The 20,623-nt window shown below is 42.5% G+C and overlaps 2 protein-coding genes across 15 annotated transcripts in view; one reads left to right on the forward strand and one right to left on the reverse strand.

Moving 5' to 3' along the window:
* Adal (adenosine deaminase like) overlaps positions 1–12,686 on the reverse strand; it is a 36,459-nt gene extending 23,773 nt beyond the window's left edge. For 7 of the 14 annotated variants that reach the window (XR_003847654.1, XR_003847653.1, XM_029558250.1 and 4 more), the window contains exons 1-6: positions 12,303–12,541; positions 9,910–10,440; positions 9,569–9,699; positions 8,569–8,629; positions 4,920–5,007; positions 1,067–1,148 (exon numbers count right to left, since the gene is read on the reverse strand). Coding sequence is in view for 10 of the 14 variants with exons in the window: in XM_029558250.1 (XP_029414110.1) it covers positions 1,067–1,148; positions 4,920–5,007; positions 8,569–8,629; positions 9,569–9,699; positions 9,910–9,966 (419 nt within the window). In the remaining 4 variants the exon portion in view is untranslated. The other 7 variants (XR_003847652.1, XR_003847651.1, XM_008822336.2 and 4 more) reach the window with 5 other exon arrangements.
* Positions 12,687–12,727: 41 nt separating this feature from the next.
* Positions 12,728–14,842, forward strand: Lcmt2 (leucine carboxyl methyltransferase 2). The gene has a single exon (XM_008822338.3). The coding sequence runs from the start codon at positions 12,762–12,764 to the stop codon at positions 14,820–14,822; it is 2,061 nt and encodes a 686-aa protein (XP_008820560.1). The 5' UTR covers positions 12,728–12,761; the 3' UTR covers positions 14,823–14,842.
* The last annotated feature ends 5,781 nt before the right edge of the window (positions 14,843–20,623 follow it).

Raw genomic sequence — 20,623 nt, forward strand, 5'->3', positions numbered from 1 at the left:
AAAAAGGCAACAAGGCAACAAGACATCTTTGTTCAAAGTACTGGAGATGGAGTGGTGAATCAAAGACAAGGTTTCTGGCCTCTCTGAACTTATACTCCACTGAGTTCTTTGTGATGTTACAAGTGAATACCATAGAGGAAAATGGCTGACTAACAGATGTGGGGCAGAGAATGGTAGACAAAGTGATCAAGAAGCCTCTCTAAGGAAGTCACATCCAAATTGAAACCTGAATAATGAGAAAAGGCCAGCTGGGTAAAGACATGGTAGAAGACGAGAGTAGCAGGGAGTATACGAGGCTGAGGTTTAGCCTATTTTAGGAACAGAGAGCAAGCCAGTACAGAGCAAGCAGGGGGTGGTTTAGGTATTTACTGATGTAACAGAGGCAGCTGGACCATGTGGGATCATGTGAGCAACCACAAGAAGTCCACTTTAGCTTAACAGCAATGAGAAACCATACTCAACTTCGGCAAAAATATTGGAATTTTACTGCAAATGACTAATTCATAACTGTATTCTCATCTTAAGCAACAGGATTCTTGATTCCATTTTTTTTCTATTACAGGTAGTATGCTGGGGAACTTCAGTTGTCAACTTGACACACAATTAAAGAGGACTAATTGAGGAAGTTCCTCCATTGGATTGGTTTGTGGCCAAGTCTATGGGGTAACTTCTTGATTGCTGATTGATGTGGGAGGGCCCAGTCCACTGTGAGCTGTGCTACCCCTGGGCAGGTGGTCCTATGTTGTATAAGAAAGCAGGGTAGGTATAGGCCAGTATAGGCCAGGGAACAAGCCAGTAAGCAGCATTCCTCCATGGTCTGTGCTTCAGTTTCTATCTCCAGATTCCTGCCTTGACTTCCTTCCATGATGTACTGTGCTGTAAGCCAAATAAACTCTTTCCTCCCCAAGTTCGTTTTGGCAGTGTTTTATCACAGCAATAGAAGCTAACTAGGACAGGTAGAAACCAAATAATAGTTGATTAAAAGAAATCCATCACCTTTATGAGACAGTAAAATATCACATACCAGTTTTTAAAAGTCTTAACAATTAAGGCATAAACTTCTTACCTAACATCGATATCTAAGTTTTCTTGTTTACACTGTTTTATGCCTTCAAGTATGGACTCCACATAAGCCTTCTTAGTCATTCCTAGAAAGAGCACACAGGGACACATGTAAAGAGATCATCACCTCTTTCATACTTCAAACTTAGCCTCACTATATGAACAACTACTTTCACTCTATGCTGTGACAGGACATGGTCAAAGATGACCCTTAGGGGGGAAAATTTTATTTATTAAAAACTTGACCCTTAGGGGAAAATTTTATTTATTATGAACCACTCAACATGGATGCTAGGAACCAAACTCAGGTCCTCTGCAAGAGCAGCAAGTTTTCTTGACCATCGAGCCATCTCTCTAGCCCCCAAGGAGGAACATTTTCAGCACAATATTCTTGGTCTGTAGTCCTAGGGATTGAACATAGGGCCTCATATTGGGAGGCAAGGCTCTACCACTGAGCCACATCTGCCACCCTAAAAGATGTAGCCCAGGCTGGCCTTCAACTCACGATCCTCCTGCCTCTGCCTCTTCATCATATCCTACCAGCATGAGCCACCACGATCAGCCATTTGAGTAAATGGTAATTGTACTTCAATAAAATTGAAAAGACAGAATAAAAAATGAAGAAAAAAATTAACCTTAGGGAGAATACTTTATAAAAATTTTCATATATATAGGAGCAATAAAAGAAAATAGGAAAGACTGAAAGTGACAAAACAAACCCATTTGAAAATTATTCTTAGATTTAACAAGTATGAAATTATTCTCAGAAGTGTTATGAAAGTGCTCCCTCTAATACAACAAAAAAACCTTTCCAAGGGCCTGTCCTTTAAAAATGTAGGTAAAGACTGGGTAAAGGTACTTACTATACAAGCCTGACAACTTGATTTTGATCCCAGAACTATGTAAAAGTAGAAGGAGAGAACAGGTCCCACAAAGTTGTCCTCTGACCTCCACGTGTCTGCTATGCCACCTTACCCCCATAAAACAACAAATAATTATTTAATTAAAAAAATAAGTAAACAAGAGATAGGCACAGAGGTGTACACCTGTTATCCCAGCACTCAGGGGTGCTGAAGCACGAAGATCTCAAGTTTTAGGTTAGTCTGGGCTATATGAGCCCTGTTTCAAAAATCAAAAGGAAAGGGCTGGGGGCTGGAAAGCTGGCTCAGAAGTTAAGAGCACTGGTTGCTCTTGGAGAGGACTGGGGTTTGGTTCCTAGCACCCACTTGGTAGTTAACCATCTGCAACTCCAGTTCCAGGGGATCTGACACCCTCTACTTACCTCCGTGGGCATTGCATGATGCAGGTGTATTTACATACATGCAGGCAAAACACTCATACATATAAAATAAATAAATAAAAATAAAAAGATTTTTCTTCCTTAGCAGGATATTTTTTTCTAATGATCCAGGAAAAAACCCCGAGTTCCTTCCCCTACAATACTGCTTAGGATGTTTCTCACCTAGGGCATCAGAGATGTTATTTCAAATTTGAGTGCTCAAGCTTTCCTCTTCCCAAAAGCTCTGCAGGAGCACTCTCCAGAACAGCCTACTCTAAAACTACCTTTGACTGATTATAAAAGGCTTATTTTTTTTTAATTGAAAGCTTTTAGTAAAACAGAACATTATAAAGAATAAAAAACAGCTGGGTTGAGGCTAGCCTGGTCTACACAGTGAGTTCTAGGCCAGCCAAGGTTACAGGGAGACCCTGTCTCAGAAAACAAAAATAAACAACAAATAAAAAACAATAACCTACAATCCCACCATCCAAATAACTATGACTTACTTTCTATAGATATACATATGCAGATTTAAAGATGAAATACTACCAGGTATATCTGTTCAGTAATTTAACACTGCATTGAATAATTCCATGTGTCATGAAACTGTCTCTGCAAATATATTGTTTAATTTTAAAAACATTTATTTATTTGTGGGAGTGTACATGCATGAACATGTAGGTGCCACAGTACACATGTGGAGGTCAAAGGACAATTTAAGGAGTCAGTTCTCTCCTTTCACCATGCAAGTCCCAAGGATGGAACTCAGGTTGTTGTCAGCCTTGGAGGCAGATGCCTTTACTTGCTGACCTATCTTACTAGTCCTGCAAATACTTTCAATGGTTGCCTGATATTCTACTAGTCTTTGACCTACTGTTGCAAACTCAGGTTTCAGCTTATGACTCTCCATCTGAAGAGCAGACCAGTTCTATTGTAATTGACAAGACTTTGGGGGTGGGCTCCTTTCCTTTCACTACTTAAACAGCATAACTTTGTAGGAGACCAAGATAGCATGTTTTAGGGCTAGATGGACCTGAAACTTTTAAGATCAGTCCATAGTCTCTGCTGAAGGGAAAGGGGCTGAATACAGTGTCTTAGGACTCTGTCATGTGGAACACTGCATGACTAGCAGGTGGAAATTGGCCAGGTTAAAAGTTCATAGTGCCCTTTGTTCTGAGAAAAAACATCTTGACTTCCTTGTTCTAGGAAGAGAGAAACCACCTAACAAATAACTCCTGGTATATGCAATTAAAGTTAAGACATCTTGGTTAACAGCCCCCATCTCACTCCCTTGTCCTGAACAATAACCTTCAGCCCACACTAGTAAAAGATTACATGAGCACCTTCTGTTTTTTTGTTTGGTTAAACTTTACATGCACCCTGGATCCTGCACACTGGACCCCTTTTTGTATATAAGCTTGTTGGGAGAATAAACAATTTGCTGGAGAGACACAAATCCCAGAGTCTGACTTTATGCCACCAATATCACCTCTGGGAGCGAGGCCCTCACAAGGCAGGACCCCCACATAACTTGAAACTGATTCTATCATTTAAAACTGTGAGGAAGGAAACTCCTTTTCCCGTTTCAAGGTTTACTTTAATAATTTCAAGTTTTTATTCCTTACTATACTACACATATCATGGTACAAAATGACCTAAGTCTTTTCAGGTCAAGAGGGAGTCAATGATATTATGTAACATCTCCTGATTTAAACAAACAAACAAACAAACAAAAACAAACAAAAACAAAACCCCCAGATCCTGGCTATGTTGCCCAGGCTGGCATTGAACTCACTATGTAGCTCAGTGTAGCCTCAAACTCACTATCCTCTGGTGTGTACCACTATGTCCTGCCTGAAACTGCTCTTGAGGAAGATCCTAGGACAGTCCTACACAACATACCCAACTCATCTCTGTCCCCAAAGGGTCCATCATAGTTTGCACCAGTCCCCGAGGAGTGACTGAATAACTGGCACTTCAGTGACATTCTACATCCCCTTAGTGACATCATCTCATGAGTGCAGGAGTAAGAACAGCTTTTGCGTGAGACAATGCAACTATGAAGTATCCTTAACATCTTTGCATGTACATGTTCATATGTCAGTGTGGAGGCCAGAGGACAATCCTGGTATTGTTTCTCAGGTGCCATCCATCTTGTTTTTTTGAGACAGACTCTCTCACTGGCCTGCAGCTTCCCTGATCATCAAGCCCCAGGGATTTGACTGTATCCACCTCCAAAGTGTTGAGGTTGCAAACACATCCCTCTGTACCCCGCTTTTTACTTAGGTTCTGGTGATCAAACTCAGATCCTCATGCTTGAAAAGTAAGTACTTTACTGACTGAGCTATCCCCCTAGATGCCAGTGTTCTTTTCTTGAAGGAAAAAAAAAAAAAACCCTAAACAAGGAAGATTGAGGCCCTGGATTTGAAACCAGCACCACCACCAAAAAAAAAAAAGTCCTTATGAACATCATTATAAGAATTTTTGTTGAGTGAAGGAGGCAAACATGACCGTCTGTGAATGACCAAAGCACATAGGAAGACAAATAGTACATTCACTGAGAAGTAATTAATTCTACCAGTAGAATTTTCTCCTCTGGGTGTGCTCCTCAGTTCCAGATACTTGACACCATCCTCTGCAAATTCTTTAATGACATCTTTTGTGACCTGATAATAAAGGCAATGTACTAATTTATTACATCTGATTTGCAAAAAGTGGAAAAAGCCTCCATACAGTACAGACCATCTGCTTTGTTCACCCCTCATGGAGAGCATGACAGGCACCAACATTTCAAATAGTTCCCATCTTCCCATCTCCTCTCCTCCCACATTAGAACCAAGTTGCTTATTAGCCACACCTTGTTTTCATTTCCCTTTTTCAAAAGATTATTTTTACTTGTGTGTGTGAGAGAGTGTATGCCATGTGTGTGCAGATGCCCAAGGAGACTAGAAGAAGGTATTAAATTCCCTGGAGCTGTAGTTACAGCTGGTGAGTCACCCAATGTGGGTGCTAGGAACCAAACTTGGGTCCTCTGGAAAAGTAGCAAGTGTTCTTAACCACTGAGCCTCTCTCTATTCCTCAAATTAATTAATAATCAAGAGACAGGGTTATCAGGTAGCCTAGGCTGGCCTTGAAATCACTATGTAGGAGAAAATGATTCCTAATTCTCGGTCCTCTGCCTGTCTAGTGCTGGGTGTGTGTTACCAGGCCTGGCTTTCTTTCCCTCTTTTTTTTTTTTTTTGGTCTTTTTGAGACAGGGTCTCCCTGTAGCCCCAGCTGTCCTGGAACTCACTATGTAGACCAGGCTGGCCTTGAACTCACAGAGATTCTCCTGCCTCTGCCTCCCAAGTACTGGGATTAATGGTATGCACCACCACGCCCGACTCTTTCCCTCTTTTTAATTATTTCTCTACTTCCTACTGTTCATAATCGCTTACTGATAAAATAGAGAAATGAGTCAAAGTCGGAGCCATCTAATGTTTGTACAGTGCTAGGAAATGAAATGTACATATAAAAGTAAATAAAATTATTGGTCATACAATGATCAGGCATAACCAGTATAGTATTTAAGGTCATAGTTTAAGGTTCTTATTCAAGTTATTTAGGAATAAGTTGTAATATTTTTCATTTTTATTACTTTTATTTTATGTGTATGTGTGTATTGCCTGCATGTAGGTAAGGGCACCCGTGTTGCACAGTGCCCTCAGAGGACAGAAGAGACTGTTGGATCCTCTGGAACTGGAGTTAGGGACAGTTGTTAGCTGCCATGTGGATGTTGGGATTCGAACCTGGGTATTCTGCAAGAACAACCAGTGTGGGGTTTTTTTTGTTTTGTTTTTAATTTTTAAAAATTTTTTATTTTATGTGTATGAGTGTACTGCCTGCAGGTATGTGAGTTCACCTTGTTGTGCAATGCTGTGGAGGTCAGAAGAGGGCTTCAGATTCCTCTGGAAATGGAGTTAAGGACAGTTTGTAGCCACCATGTGGGTGCTGGGAATCAAACCCGTGTCCTCTGCAAGAGCAGTCAATGCTCTTAACCACTGAGCCGTCTCTCTAGCCTCACAACTAGTATTCTTAACCACTGAGCCATCTCTCTACCCCATGAGTTGTATTTTTCAATAAATTCTGGCAGGGTTAGCTTTCTCTTGAGGTACTTCGGAAAATTCCCCTTAGGCAAATAAAGTGTTTGATGGTTTGGCAAGGATGGCTCTGTGGGTAAGGGCACTTGCTGCCAAGACTGACAACTTGAGTTTGACCCCCAGGACCCACAAGGTGGAGAGAGAGACCTGATGGTCACAAGCTGTCCTCTGACCTCCACATGTGTTGTGTCATGTGTGCACACTCTGAGTACACACACACACATACACACACACACACACGAATGTAATAAAAAAATTAAAAAAGGAAGCGTGATAAGTAAAACTCTATCTAATATAGTACAAATCTCAACAATCCAAAATTACTAAAGACATGTTTTCCTTTCTTGCCATAAATGCTAAAAAGTATCAATTTAGATGGGGAAAAAAGTTGAGCCTGAGGATCCTGTGAAGTCTGCCCTAGTTAGCCCTTCAGTTGGTGTACTAATCTTAATCTGCTTCAACCATGTGCATGTAAGCACAGTGTCCTGACTAAGGAACAAGTATTGGTTGGTTGTGCAGACAGGACCTAACAGGATAGCACTTTCTTAGTGAATTCATAGAAATATAATGTCTGGGCCTATTTTTTTCCCTTGAAACCCAAAATAATTTTTTGGGGGGTGGGGGTGTCTCCTGTAGCCCTAGCTGGGTTGGAACTCGCTATGTAGACCAGGCTGGCCTCAGTCTCATGGAGATCCACCTGCCTCTGCCTCCCAAGTGCTGGGATTAAATGTGTGCACTATCACACCTGGCCTTCCAAAAGTCATTTTTAATAACAGAATGGGTGGCCAGATTTACCAGGTGGGCTGGGAAATCAGACTTAAGATACTACCCTGCTCAAGGCAGCATTCAAAATCATGTCACTCCTAGGCAATGCAAGAAGCTGCTGTCAGCACTGAGAATGCACGTGCACTTCCCATGCCATTGTTGCTAGCACTGGACCCTCTGGCTAAGCTCCCATAAACTCCATCTTCTTGTCCCTGCCATAACAAAGTCTCATCCTTTGGAGGCCAAGAAACCTGAATATCGTCACTGTCCAGAACTACATAGACCTACAGAGACCAGCTCACCCTATTCCAGCTCACTGAAACTAACAATGAGAAGAGCTGTGTTCCAAAGCTTTACTCTGATCTATTCTAATTTCTACTTCAGATAGTGCATGGAATCAAATCCAGGGCCTCTTTCAAACCAGGAAAGTTCTCCACAACTTTCAAACTAGGAAAGTTCTCTACAACTGAACTATCCATCCACAACTGAATTATCCACCCAATCCCATTTTCCTCTCTCCTCTCTCTCTCTCTCTCTCTCTCTCTCTCTCTCGCCTTCTCACCTGCATTTGGGGATATATACCTATAATCCCAGCACTTAGAAAAAGTGAAGGCAGGAAGATTAGGAGTTTAAGGTCAACCTTGGCTACAGAGCAGGTATGAGGCCAACCTGAGCTACAAAGTTGCAAAAAAATTTTAAATAGAGGAAAAAAATTACATGTTTTTCATTTCTTCACTTAAAGTCTGTGAATTTAAATCATCTTGGTTAGATCAGTAATAAACAGCTAGTCCACGTCACACCCTAGAATCATGGAGTTTCAGATAAAAGAACATTGTATGTTCTCTAAATCTTGATTCCCCAGAGGAAAGGCATAATTTCCTCAGGGAATAATCACTCAATCTGTAAGTTGTTCATGAGTTTCACTTTCTAAAATGTCTTCCCAGCCAGTTAAGTTCCTATGTAATACAGACAAAGCCTCATCAAGAGCATTCCCATCTAAGGTCAAATATTTCTTATGACATGCTCTAAATGGAAAACAGGGTCAGGTTTTCTTTTCTATATTGTTCCCTACTATACAAGGTATTGGTCTTCTTTCCTCATTCCTTCTTTTTTCCCTATTCCCATCCTCATTTCTTTAATTGAACAGTCTTTATATTAGCTCTAAGGCATGTCTTACATCAATTTTGTAAACAGCTGTTACAAAAAAAGAATATTCTGTGAGGAAAAAACAAACAAGAAAACAGACCCTTGATAAAAGCAAATGGTGATGTGTAACAGTTATTTCAAAAGTTACACCATTTGAAAAATTCTTTCATGTCTCACCATTAGAATATCCTCAGGTCTAGTAGTAAGCTGATGAATAATTTGAAACATCTGGAAACATCTACAAATGAAAGAAAAGTGTTAACATATTTTAGTCAACAAAACCTTGGGAGAAACTCCATAAATTAAATTAATAATTTTTAGGTTAATGGTAAGTATGTATTTAGACCTACACAGAACCATAGAATAGATTCTTCAAAAATACATTGATGGGGCTGGATAGCTGGCTCAGCAGTTAAGAGCACTGACTGCTCTTGCAGAGGACCCAGGTTCCATACCCAGCACCCACATGGCAGCTAACAATAATCCGTAACTCCAGTTCTAAGGGATCTGACGTCTTCTTCTGACCTCCAAGAGCACTGCATGACATAGGTGTACTTACATACATGTAGGCAATACACTCATATACATTAAAAACAAATAACTAAAAAAATACATTGATCTACAAAGACAATCAAATGGCTGAAAATAAGACTGTATTTATATTTTTTAATGGGACATAGTAATTTCCATTCTCTTTTTAAACTTTTTTTTTTGGTCTGAGACAGGGTCTCCCTGTAGCCCCAGCTGGCCTGGAACTTACTATGTAGACCAGGCTGGCCTTGAACTCACAGAGAACCACCTGCCTCTGCCTCCTAAGTGCTAGAACTAAAGGCATGCGCCATCATGCCCAGCCACTTATATTTAAGCAGATAGTTCTTTTTTGCTCATATTTGCCATTCTCTAATTTTGCCCTTACTGCTAGTAACAGAAAACAGGGAAAAATCAATACACCTATATTTTCAAATCTAAAAACCATCTCAATATAATATAATTAACAAACAATATAAATCTTTTAAAATACTTTCAACAGTCTGACATTTAGGGGAAAAAATGCTGTATATTATATTCTCCATGCCAGATGTCTACCCTAATTAAGTACTAAAATTTGATTCGTATATATTATTACAATCTCAAAATACTGACAGATAAAAAATTTCTACAACCTCCTCAAACTTACTCTTCTAAAGTTCTTTTCTTTCCCTTGTCAATCATGGTCATTTGGCCATGGACTTTAAGATCTGGCTTCTTGGCCATTAATTTCTTCATGGTGTTGGAACTAATGGATCCATTCAAGTGGGCATGGAGTTCCTGAAACAAGAGAATGCAATCAGAAAAAAGTTATCAAGTATCCACTAGATTCATAACCTCATAGCAGTTATTAGATGTTTATCATGTGTTATCAGGCAAGCTAATTAATTTAACTAAGTTTTACAAATTCTACTCATAAAATTTACTTTTGTGAAAAGAAACAATATAAAAGTAATTAAACAACTCAAGAATTCTGTAGTTAATTCTCACCACTTTGGGCAACTCCATGTAAAAGTCTGGTTTCCATGGCTGCTGTTCTGCTTCCATCACTTTAGAGGAGGAAAAGATTCTTCTTCACTCCTATTCTTGGCTTGAACAATACAACTGACTGCAGTCCAATTTCTGAGGCTTGGATTTTCTTCAGATGGCTCTACTTTCACACTGTTTTGATAAGACTGGCTATGTGTGTAGCTTTGGGATCAATGTCACCTATTTTAACAAATGTTAATGTTTTCAGATGCTAAAATAAAAACAAAGATGCTGATGCATCTTGATAAAGCACCTCCAAAGCTAATGTAAGCCTGTCTAAAGTGGAGAAAAGACTAAACAATATGAACAAGAAATAAGAAAGGAGTTCAAGCTACTTAAGAGGTGTATTAAAATCTGAAATTAGTAGCTGGGTGTGGTGGTGCATGCGTTTTAGTCCCAGCACTTGGGAGGCAGAGGCAGGTGGATCTCTGTGAGTTCAAGGCCAGCCTGGTCTACATAGAGTTCCAAGACAGCTGGGGCTACAGGGAGACCCTGTCTCAAAAAGACCAAAAAAAAAAAAAAAAAAAAAAAAAAAAAAAAAGAAAGAAAAAAAGAAATCTGAAATTAGTCAAAGACCAGGATCTCATGTCTTCTTATCTGTTTCAAGTCATTATTACATCAATAAGTTAGTGTCTCATTTTTTTGTTCCCCTTCTCTCCCCTGCTGAGTAATTTCTTTCAGGAGAACATTCACGTGTTATATGCATTTGCTCTCATCTGAAAACAAAAGAAAAAACTCTTTGTATCACACATTCTTCTTTAGCTATTCTGTCTTTGTTGAGGCTATTCAGCTTGCCTTGACTTAAGCTTTGGAGAAAGAATGCTTCCACCTTGGGAGTGGAGTTTCCCTGCTCTCTGCTTCTGTGGTCTGAGTTGACAGGCTATGCTTCCCTGATTAATTAATTGGCAGTCTTGGAAACACAACTAAAGAGTTCTGTTTCAGTTTATGGGCACAGGAGTTTCTCAGCACTGTTAGCTTGGTTTCTATATAGAAATAATGAATTATGGTAGTTGCTAAGAGTAATCACAAACAGTACACCTTATATCTAAGATATTATAAATATTATGCAGCTGAATCTTGGCTACTGTAAACGTTGGGTGAGTTTCGGTTGGTGAAGTAGAGAGTGTTGGATCCTCTGGAACTGGAGTTACAGACAGTTGTTAGCTGCCATAGGGTGCTAGGAACTGAACACGGGTCCTCTGCAAGAGCAGCCAGCTCTTAATTGCTGAGCCATCTCTCCAGCCCCATACTAGTTTTTTCTTTAGTATCCAAACCAGTTGGACTCCAAACATTTATTATTTATTATATATTTATTTATATATTTATTTTATATTCCATATGTTTTTGGCTGCATGTATGTGTACCCATACGTGCAATGCCCATAGAGGCCAGAAGAGGGCATCAGATCCATTGGAACTGGAGTTTCTGAGGGTTGTTATGTTGGTACTGGGTACCAAACCCAGGTCCTTTGCAAGAGCAGCCAGTGCTTTTAACCCAAGTCATTTCTTCAGCGCACACCAACTCACACTCTTAATCATTATGCATTACTACTTTGCATTAACCACTCTTTTTTTTATGGTATAAGTGTATTGCCTGCATGTGTGTAAGTGCATCCATGTCACGCAGTGCTCACGGAAGTCAGGAGAAGGCGTTGGATCTCCTGAAACTGGAGTTACAGTTGTTAGCCACCATGTGGGTGCTGGGAAGCGAACCTGGGTCCTCTGCAAGAGCAGCCAGTGCTCTTAAGCTTTGAGCCATCTCTCCAGCCCCTGAATTAACCATTCTTAAAGTCATCCTGATTTCCTTCCTTGAGTTCAGTAAGACAGTAAATTAATAAATGACGAATTTCTCACATATCTCTGGAAGTGGCTTCTTACCGATGGCTCCTAGGTACTTAGAAATTTTATGGTCATTTAAAGTTCCGATTTGGACTGCCTCCTTTTAAAAAAGGTTCGTAACATGTCACAGGGATTAGTCACCTCCCCTCCCCAAGCTATTCTCAGTGGAACATACTCAGCACTACTTTAGCATCACAGAATCTCGAAAAGAGGGGGGAGTGTCATTTTAAAGATGGGAGATGGTGAGTTTCACTGCAGAGCTAGCAGAGTTAGGCATACAAGAGAATCAGTAGTCGCAATTACTGTAAAAGTGTGATTTTTCACTTTCCACCTGGCCTAATTTAAGACTTAAATGTATTTTCTTTGGTAACAATGAGACCATTCAATAAACTAGGAACTATTACTTTCAGCCATGGAACAATGTTTCTAAAGCTCGGCGGTGCTGCGCCTTTTTTGCCCGTACCAAACTCCTCCTTCACCAGCAATGGAAGTCAGGTCCTCAGTACCCAGACTCACCCGCTAGACAGATTTCTCAAATCTACACATGCTCTCCCCTCAGGCGGAAACGCCTTGTAGAGAAGTGGTGACGTTAGCGGTCACCAAGGTTGGAGGCCACATTCCCGGGAAAAAGCGGCACAGAACACCAAAAGGTCATTCTCGGCAGAATTTTTTTTTTGGTCTTTTTGAGACAGAGTCTCCCTGTAGCCCCAGCTGTCCTGGAACTCACTATGTAGACCAGACTGGCCTTGAACTCAGAGATCCTCCTACCTCTGCCTCCCAAGTGCTGGGATTAAAGGCCTGTGTCACCACGACCGGCTTGTGGTAGAATTTCAAGACCAGCAACACCCTCCTGGATTCGGATTGGCCAACTGAGCCCTGCCGGAAGTGACGCACCAGCACCCGGAGGAAGCGAGGAGTCTTCCGTGTGGCGGGCCGCCGGGTGTATGCTGTGGGGCTGAGGGACTACTTCTGACCATGGGCCCGCGGAGCCGCGCGCGCCTGACTGGGGCGGTCCAGAACACTAACGACAGTAGCGCCCTCAGCAAGCGTTCGCTCGCGGCCCGCGGATATGTGCGCGACGCCTTCGCGGTGTTACTGGTGCCGGGCACAGCGCGGCGCGCGCCGCTCATCCACCGGGGCTACTACGTGCGCGCGTGCGCCGTGCGTCACTGCGTGCGCGCCTTCCTCCGACACACCGGCTTGCTACCCGAGCCCACGCGCGCCCAGATCCTGTCTCTGGGTGCCGGCTCCGACTCGCTATACTTTCGCCTGAAATCCGAAGGCCTCCTGGCCCGGGCTGCAGTCTGGGAGGTAGACTTACCCGACGTGGCCAGGCGCAAGGCAGAGAGGATCCGAGAAACCCCAGAACTGTGCGCCGTGACCGGGCCACTCCGAACCGGGGACCCCGCCTCGCCTCTGTACTTGGCGACTCCGGACTACAGCCTCTTGGGCTTGGACCTACGGCAGCTACAGCGGTTAGACAAAGCCCTGAACGCCGCGGGCCTGGACGCCACCTCTCCGACGCTGCTCCTGGCCGAGGCGGTGCTGACCTACCTGGAGCCTACCAGCGCCGCGGCCATCATCGCCTGGGCCGCTCAGCGCTTTTCCGATGCCCTCTTCGTGGTCTATGAGCAGATGAATCCGCGGGATGCCTTTGGGCAGGTCATGCTGCAGCATTTTCGGCAGCTGAACGCTCCGCTGCAAGGCCTGGACCACTTTCCCGACGTGGAGGCCCAGCGGCGGCGCTTCCTTGTAGCCGGCTGGACGGCCTGCAGCGCCATGGATCTGAATGAGTTCTATCGCCGCCTCCTCCCCTCAGACGAGCGCCGGCGGGTGGAAACTCTTGAACCCTTTGATGAGTTTGAGGAGTGGCATCTGAAGTGTGCCCACTATTTCATTCTGGCGGCATCTAGGGGAACCACTCTGTCCGAAACTCCGGTGTTTCCTCCCTCCGGGACATTTTCTCGGGTAGATCCTGCTTCTCCTTCCGGAGTTTTCTCTGCCAGAGTAATCACTTGTAGCAGCCAGTACTCAAACCTGCGGAGATACGGCCACGCCTCTGTGCTCTTGAGCCCTGGCGTTATTCTCAGTACAGGAGGATTTGGGGAACAGGAGGGGCGACACTGCCGAGTGAGCACATTTCACTTGCTTTGGAGAGCCTGTGACTCGGAATGGAAAGGCAGCCAAATAAACACTTGGGGCTTGGGAGGACAGTGGGATGGACGCCTTTATCACACCGTGTCGAGACTTTCAGATACTCGGGCTCTGGTTCTGGGAGGGAGACTCTCCCCAGTAAGTGCAGCCTCAGGGGCTCTCCAGCTTCTTTTAAATAGAAGTGAGGATAATTGCTATGAGGTCCTGAATGTGACAGTAACAAAGGTTGGCTCCGAAGAAGATTTCAAGTTGTCGTGTTGGCGGCATTCAACCACGGAAGTATACCATCAGAATCAGAGATACTTGTTTGTATATGGCGGCCGAAGTGTGGTGGAACCTGTACTAAGTGACTGCCATTTCCTACATGTCGGGACATTGGCGTGGGTCAGGATCCCAGTGGAAGGGGAGGCCCCTGAAGCTCGGCATTCCCATAGCGCCTGCAGTTGGGAAGGGGGAGCCCTGATTGCTGGAGGTCTTGGGGCTTCTGAAGAGCCACTGAGCTCTGTACTCTTTCTGAAACCAACGTTTTACGGATTCCTCTGGGAATCAGTGGATATCCAGCCTCCGATTACCCCAAGGTACTCTCACACAGCGCACGTACTTAATGGAAAGCTTTTGCTGGTTGGAGGGGTCTGGATTCATTCTTCCTCAACTCCTGGAGTGACTGTTATCAATTTGACTACAGGATTGAGCTCTGAGTATCTGATTGACACAATGTGTGTGCCGCGGCCATTCATGTTACACAACCACACCAGCATCTTCCTTCCTGAAGAGCAACAGCTCCTGCTTCTTGGAGGTGGTGGGAACTGCTTTTCTTTTGGCACTTATTTCAACCCCCACACAGTGACATTAGATTTTTCTTCCTTAAGTGCTGGGCAATAAAGACTGGACCTTTTTAAATATTTTTTTGTATTTGTATTTGTCCATGTGTTAGAAGCAGCCAGAAGAGGGAGTCAGATCTCTTGGAGCTGGAGTTATAGGTGTTTGTGAGCTGCCTGGTGAGGGTGCTGAGAACCAAACTTGTGTCCTCTGGAAGGGCAGAAAATGCTCTTAACTTCTGAACCATCCTTTTAGTCCCAAGCTAGACTCTTGATATATTCAGAACCCACTAAGGCTGAATCTGGCTGTTTGGCTAAAGATATGCCACTCCCCCTCCCTTTTCTTCCTTAGTACTATTAAATGCAGAACACTATAAAAAGGTGGTTAAAATATATTGCAACAGTGGGATGGTACAAAAATAAAACAAGACTACCCGTACAGTCCTAAGGGCCTCTGCATCATGTGTCCAGTTTATTGATCTTCCACCAATTTTCAGATCTAACCCATTTATTGAGTTACAACAACTTTTAGCCTAAGTAAAAAAATTTCCCAAACCTGGGCCTTGTGAGATGTAATTAACACGATCAAAGTTAACATCTTGAACTTTGATAGCATAGTTTCTTTTCTCTAAATTTATTAGTTTTGCATATAAATGAATATGAAAGTTAATATGAAAACCAAGCAACAAATACAAACCAAAGTGTGTGGAGATGTCAACTTTGGCACTGTTGTATAGACTTGCAGGAGAGGACAAGCTGTATTACAGACTTTCCTGACACTTTCTGGAAGAGTCTTTGGTTATGGCCAGGCCCTTTTGTGTCCATGTTTCTGCACCTTTAATCCTTCTGAGTGTTTTTATGGAGAAGGCATGGGTCAGATATACTCCAGTATCAAGGCATTTTCTTGGTGGTCTTTTTCAGACCTTGGAGTTCTGGTTTACTCTCGATGCATTTTGTGATCCCAAACCAAACCTCCAGCAACCCATGTTTACTCTCAGGCTCCTTCCACGTAGCACCTCCAAGTGTAAACAGCCACTTTCTCCCTGGGTAGGAGATAATTTTCTGTGGAGAGTTTGGTGAATATGAGAAGTGCTAGTTGATAGGGTGAGTTCCTAATCATAGGGGTGATCCAGTAAAGTCTGGTTTGACATTAAGGCTACAATAAACTTGTTGGGTATCATGGTGCACACCTGTAAGTCAAGCACTTGGGAGACAGGAGGATTGTGGGATTATGGCAAGTTTCAGGTCAGGATGTACTACACAGCAAGACCTTGTCCTAAAACAAAACCAAAACATTTTTCAAAAATTCCTTCCCTGGGAAAGATGTGAACGTCTCTCCTGTCCTAACAACAAATCAAAGTATGGTTTCCACCAGAGTTTGTCCTGGGGAACGGATCAGTTTATTGGACTCACAGAGCATGGGTGAGGGGTTACTAATAGAGGCTTGGGTGACCCCAAAGCTGCTGCACTGGAAAGTTGGCACGATGTTGACGTAAAAGAACCTCTCACCCACCTCAAAGGAGATAAGAATTTTATTCTGAAGCTAAATGTGAGTGATCATGGTCTAGGAACAAAGACTTAGGTTACCTCAAATTGCATGTTCCAATGTGGAAGCCATTTCACGAAGTTTTTATAGTAATAGAATTTTAAAAAGTCATAAACTTTTCAAATGCATAGGTGGGCTAAAGCAAAGCAGGAAAACCTGTTAAAGGCCTCAGATCCTATCTGATAGTATTCTTAGCTTTTCAGTTGGTTGGAAAATTAGTGCCAAATGATTTACCTAATGGTCACAGGATGATAGGTTGTGTACAGAGGAGGGCAATAAATAGCTATTAAGAGGGTTTTTAAAGACGGCCCAAACTAATTTGGCTCTGGACTGGGAACCTTCCAGACTCTCCACAGTCATTGAAGTTCTAATCAGTTAATCAGCCTTGCAGAAATTTCAACTGAAGGTGCGGCTTCTTTCCAGGAATTTTTATTTATACGAGCATGGATAATGTCTTCATAGCTGAATAGATGGAGCCCCTTCCTTTAGTTTTCCCCAGCCTATATACTTTAGTCTCTCCCCAAGGCCAGAGGCCACAGATAATTAGGGCACTTGCATCTACATGACTGGGAGGAGTGACTGGAATACTCACCGTGAGGGTCCGAGACTCCCATCAGCTTCTAGGAGGAAATGCCAACAGTCAACAGGCCTAATCGTGATGGACTCTCAAGTAGGTAGAGCTGATCTCATGACGCTGGAGGCAGTTTGACTTGGAGGATAGCACCTGACAACACCTACACTAAGCCCTTTGACTGTAGCAATAAAGAGGTGAACCTAAAGTAGCATGAAGCTAACAAGTTAGGTCATGAATCCTGGCTAATGATATTTGAATTTGGTGTTTAAGAAGAGAAAGGAAAATATGTATAGAAAAGTTTGTAAAGCTTTAGAGGAGGCTTAGATTTCCTAGGATGTCAATAATTAAGTAGTGAGAGTTGTCATTCCACAGCTTAGTTGCAAGTACTCAATTTTCTGTCTTAACATTAATGTAAAGCACTTTGATGGGGAAGAGACTGTGAAGGAAGGAACTGTGTGTCTGTCCAGTTCACTTCTCTACCACCAGGAGAACAGATGCTGTTTTTTAAAAATCAACTTGTATGGAAATTCATTTTGGCACTTAAGAAAATTATGTCTGAGTATTGGTATAGTGGCTACCATCCCCAAAAGACATCAGATATCCTGTTATTTATTTTTGTGTGTGTGTGGGGGGGTAAGCATTAAAGGTTTGAAGACCCTCTGTTTCAATATTGTTTTATTTCTTTATTTTTACTTTTTGTTGGTGTGTGATATGTGTATGTGTATGCCTGTTGTTGTGTGCCTTCTTGTGTGTGTGCATGCATATGCTGTGGCTCATGTGGAGGTGAAAGGACAAACTGATGGCAGTCCTAGCTTGAGATAAGGTCTCTTTGTTGTTTGCTGCTGGGCATGTTAGGCTAGCTGGCTCATGAGCTTTCTGGGATTCTCCTGTCTTCACCTCCCATCTCACCATAAGAGCACTGAGATTACAGATGTGCACTATGAGACCAGGCTTTACATGGGTTTTGCAAGTGCTTGACCTATTGAGCCATCTCCCTAGACTTACCACCAGTTCTTTTAAATTCAACTGCATTGGCCTGGATAAAGGTATTAAGACTTCTGGTGTCACTCCTAGATTTAATTTTTTAGTTGTGTGTGTGAGAGTGTGTGTGTGTATGTGTGTGTGTGTATGTGTGTGTGTATTTGTGTTCTTGCACATGTGCAGGTGACAAGATGCACATGCTGAAGTCAGAAGACAACTTGCAGGTATCAGTTCTCTTCCATTATGTGGGTTCCGAGGACTGAACTCAGGTCATCAGGTTTGGCAATAAGTGCTCTCTGAGACATCTCACTAGCCCAATCCTAACTTTATGGACTAGACCCCAACCTTTTAGATCATAATTTTCAGCTGATCCTCAGCCTCCTTTGCTCAACAGTGTTCTGTGGTTACCTTGTATACTTTGCAGCTGAAATGAGTTAACTTGGCAAAACAGCTAATCCGAAAGACCAGGAACATGCAATTAAATATACTTGCGAGTGCAAGGATCTTACCAGGATGCTGTGATGCTTCACTGGGCATGACCTGGTATGTAACTCTCTAAGTTTAATAGAGGAAGAGGAAAGACCTTGCCCTCATTTTTATGTGCAAAGTTATTTGCTACCTACTTGGTGGATTAAGACTACTAAATAAACTATAATGACAATGAGTTTAAGATATTGCACAACATTCTGTCTCTCATCTCTTAGCTTTTATTCACATTTTTAGACCCTCCATCAGAGCTCCAACATCAGACTCATATTTACTACTTTAGAGGAAGCTCTTCAAGTTGATCTTTCTTGTTTATGGACGCACCAGCCATTTAGCCCATATTTAAGAAAAAACTTTGCCAACTCATTTCCTTCCCAAAAATACTCAGTCAAAAGTAGAATCCAAGCCAGGTGTGGTGGCACACACCTTTAATCCCAGCACTTGGGAGGCAGAGGCAGGCGGATCTCTGTGAGGTCAAGGCCAGCCTGGTCTACATAGTTCCAGGACAGCTGGGGCTACAGGGAGACCCTGTCTCAAAAAGACCCCCCCCAAAAAAAGTAGAATCCATACCCCAATTTTCAATACATTTACCTGTAATCCCAGCCATCTAGGAAAGGGGAAGGGGAGGAAGAGGTGGAAGTGGAGGTGAGGTAGGAAGATCAGAAGTTCAAAGTCATCTTCTGCTGCATAGTGAGTTTGAGACCAGCTTGGGACACACACACACACACACACAGAAACCCTGTCTTAAAATGAAAAATTGAAAAAACCACCCAGAGATTACTACCTGAAAATGAAACTAAAGTGTCAAGTCATAGAAATTAGTTATTATTCTTTGGTATTAGTGACAAAACCCACAAATGCTTTGAAAGAACAAAGAATTCAAGTTAGACCATGTGAGGAGATGGCATTACAAATGAATGAGGCAAGGCTGGAATATTTAATATTTTGTTGGGATCACTGCATTTATGAAAATAATATTAGCTCCCTATTTCTCACACACAAAAAAGCACAGGGACAAAATCTGAGTGGATTAAAGACTTGACTCAAATTAGAAAAACAAAACAACCACAGCCTAAATTATATGAGCATTAGAACAAGTATAAAAATATATTTTAAATCTGGTGATAGGAAAGATCTTAAAGAACTTACAACACAAAATCTACAGAGGAAAAAAAACCCTATAGTTTTAGAATGTCTTTTTTTTTTGGTCTCTTTGAGACAGGGTCTCACTGTAGCCCCAGCTGGCTAGAATGTCTTTTTAATAAACCCATTTAGTGGGGCTGGAGAGATGGCTCAGCAGTTAAGAATACTGGTTGTTCTTGCAGAAGACCTGGATTTGAATCCCAGCACCCACATGGCAGCTAACTACTGTCCATAACTCCAGTTCCAGGGGATCCGACAGCCTCTTCTGTTCTCTACAGGCATTGCATGACACTGGTGCACTTACCTACACGCAGGCAATACATACATACACATAAAATGAAAATAAAATATGAAAAAATTTTTTAAAAAACCATTTAGTGTGTTGTGTGTGTGGGGGTGCATACACATATGCACACACCTTTGGAGCACATCAGGTGTGGAAGTCAGAGGACAACTTATGGGAGTTAGTTCTCTGCTTCCATCATGTGGGTCCTCAGGCTGTCAGGCTTAGCAGCAAGTGCCTTTACCCACTGAGCCATGTAGAAGGCCCTAATTCTCCTCTTCCTTGGAGAAATGTCTTACAAGATATCTCTTTCCTATCCAGGGTCATGCCTAGGAAGATTTTATTTTTCTTTTCATTTAGTCCCTGGAATTAAGAATGGAGTTAGATTTGGTGGCCCACATCTGCAATCCTAGCTCTCAGGAGCCTGAGGCAGAAGGATACAGAGTTCAAAACCAGCTTGGGTCACAAGCTGGGTATGTAATCCCAGCAGCTGGGAGATGGAGGCAGGAGGATCAGGAGTTCAAGGAGTTCAAGGTCATCCTTGGCTACATAGGGAATTAGGACCCTTCAGTGTGTGTGTGTGTGTATGTGTGTGTGTGTGTGTGCTGGTTCAGCTGATGACAACTTGTGTTATATCTCCCAGACCCACGTGGTGGAGGGAGAAAATCAACTCTGCAGGTTGTCTTCTAGCTTCCACAGCTGTGGCTGGACACACACATACACAATGGAAAAAAGGAATAAACCAGGCAATTTCAATAATGGAAAATAGCACTTTTGATTGAAGATATTCAAATCAACTATTCATTCATTCATCCATTCACTCAGCATTTAAGTAATCTAGGACACATCAAT

Source organism: Nannospalax galili, unplaced genomic scaffold (assembly GCF_000622305.1).
Source record: "Nannospalax galili isolate Female #2095 unplaced genomic scaffold, S.galili_v1.0 scaffold1909, whole genome shotgun sequence".
Taxonomy (NCBI): Eukaryota; Metazoa; Chordata; class Mammalia; order Rodentia; family Spalacidae; genus Nannospalax; species Nannospalax galili.

Coding starts and splice junctions, on each gene's coding strand:
- Lcmt2 (XM_008822338.3), top strand. CDS start 12,762: ATGGGCCCGCGGAGCCGCGCGCGCCTGACTGGGGCGGTCCAGAACACT.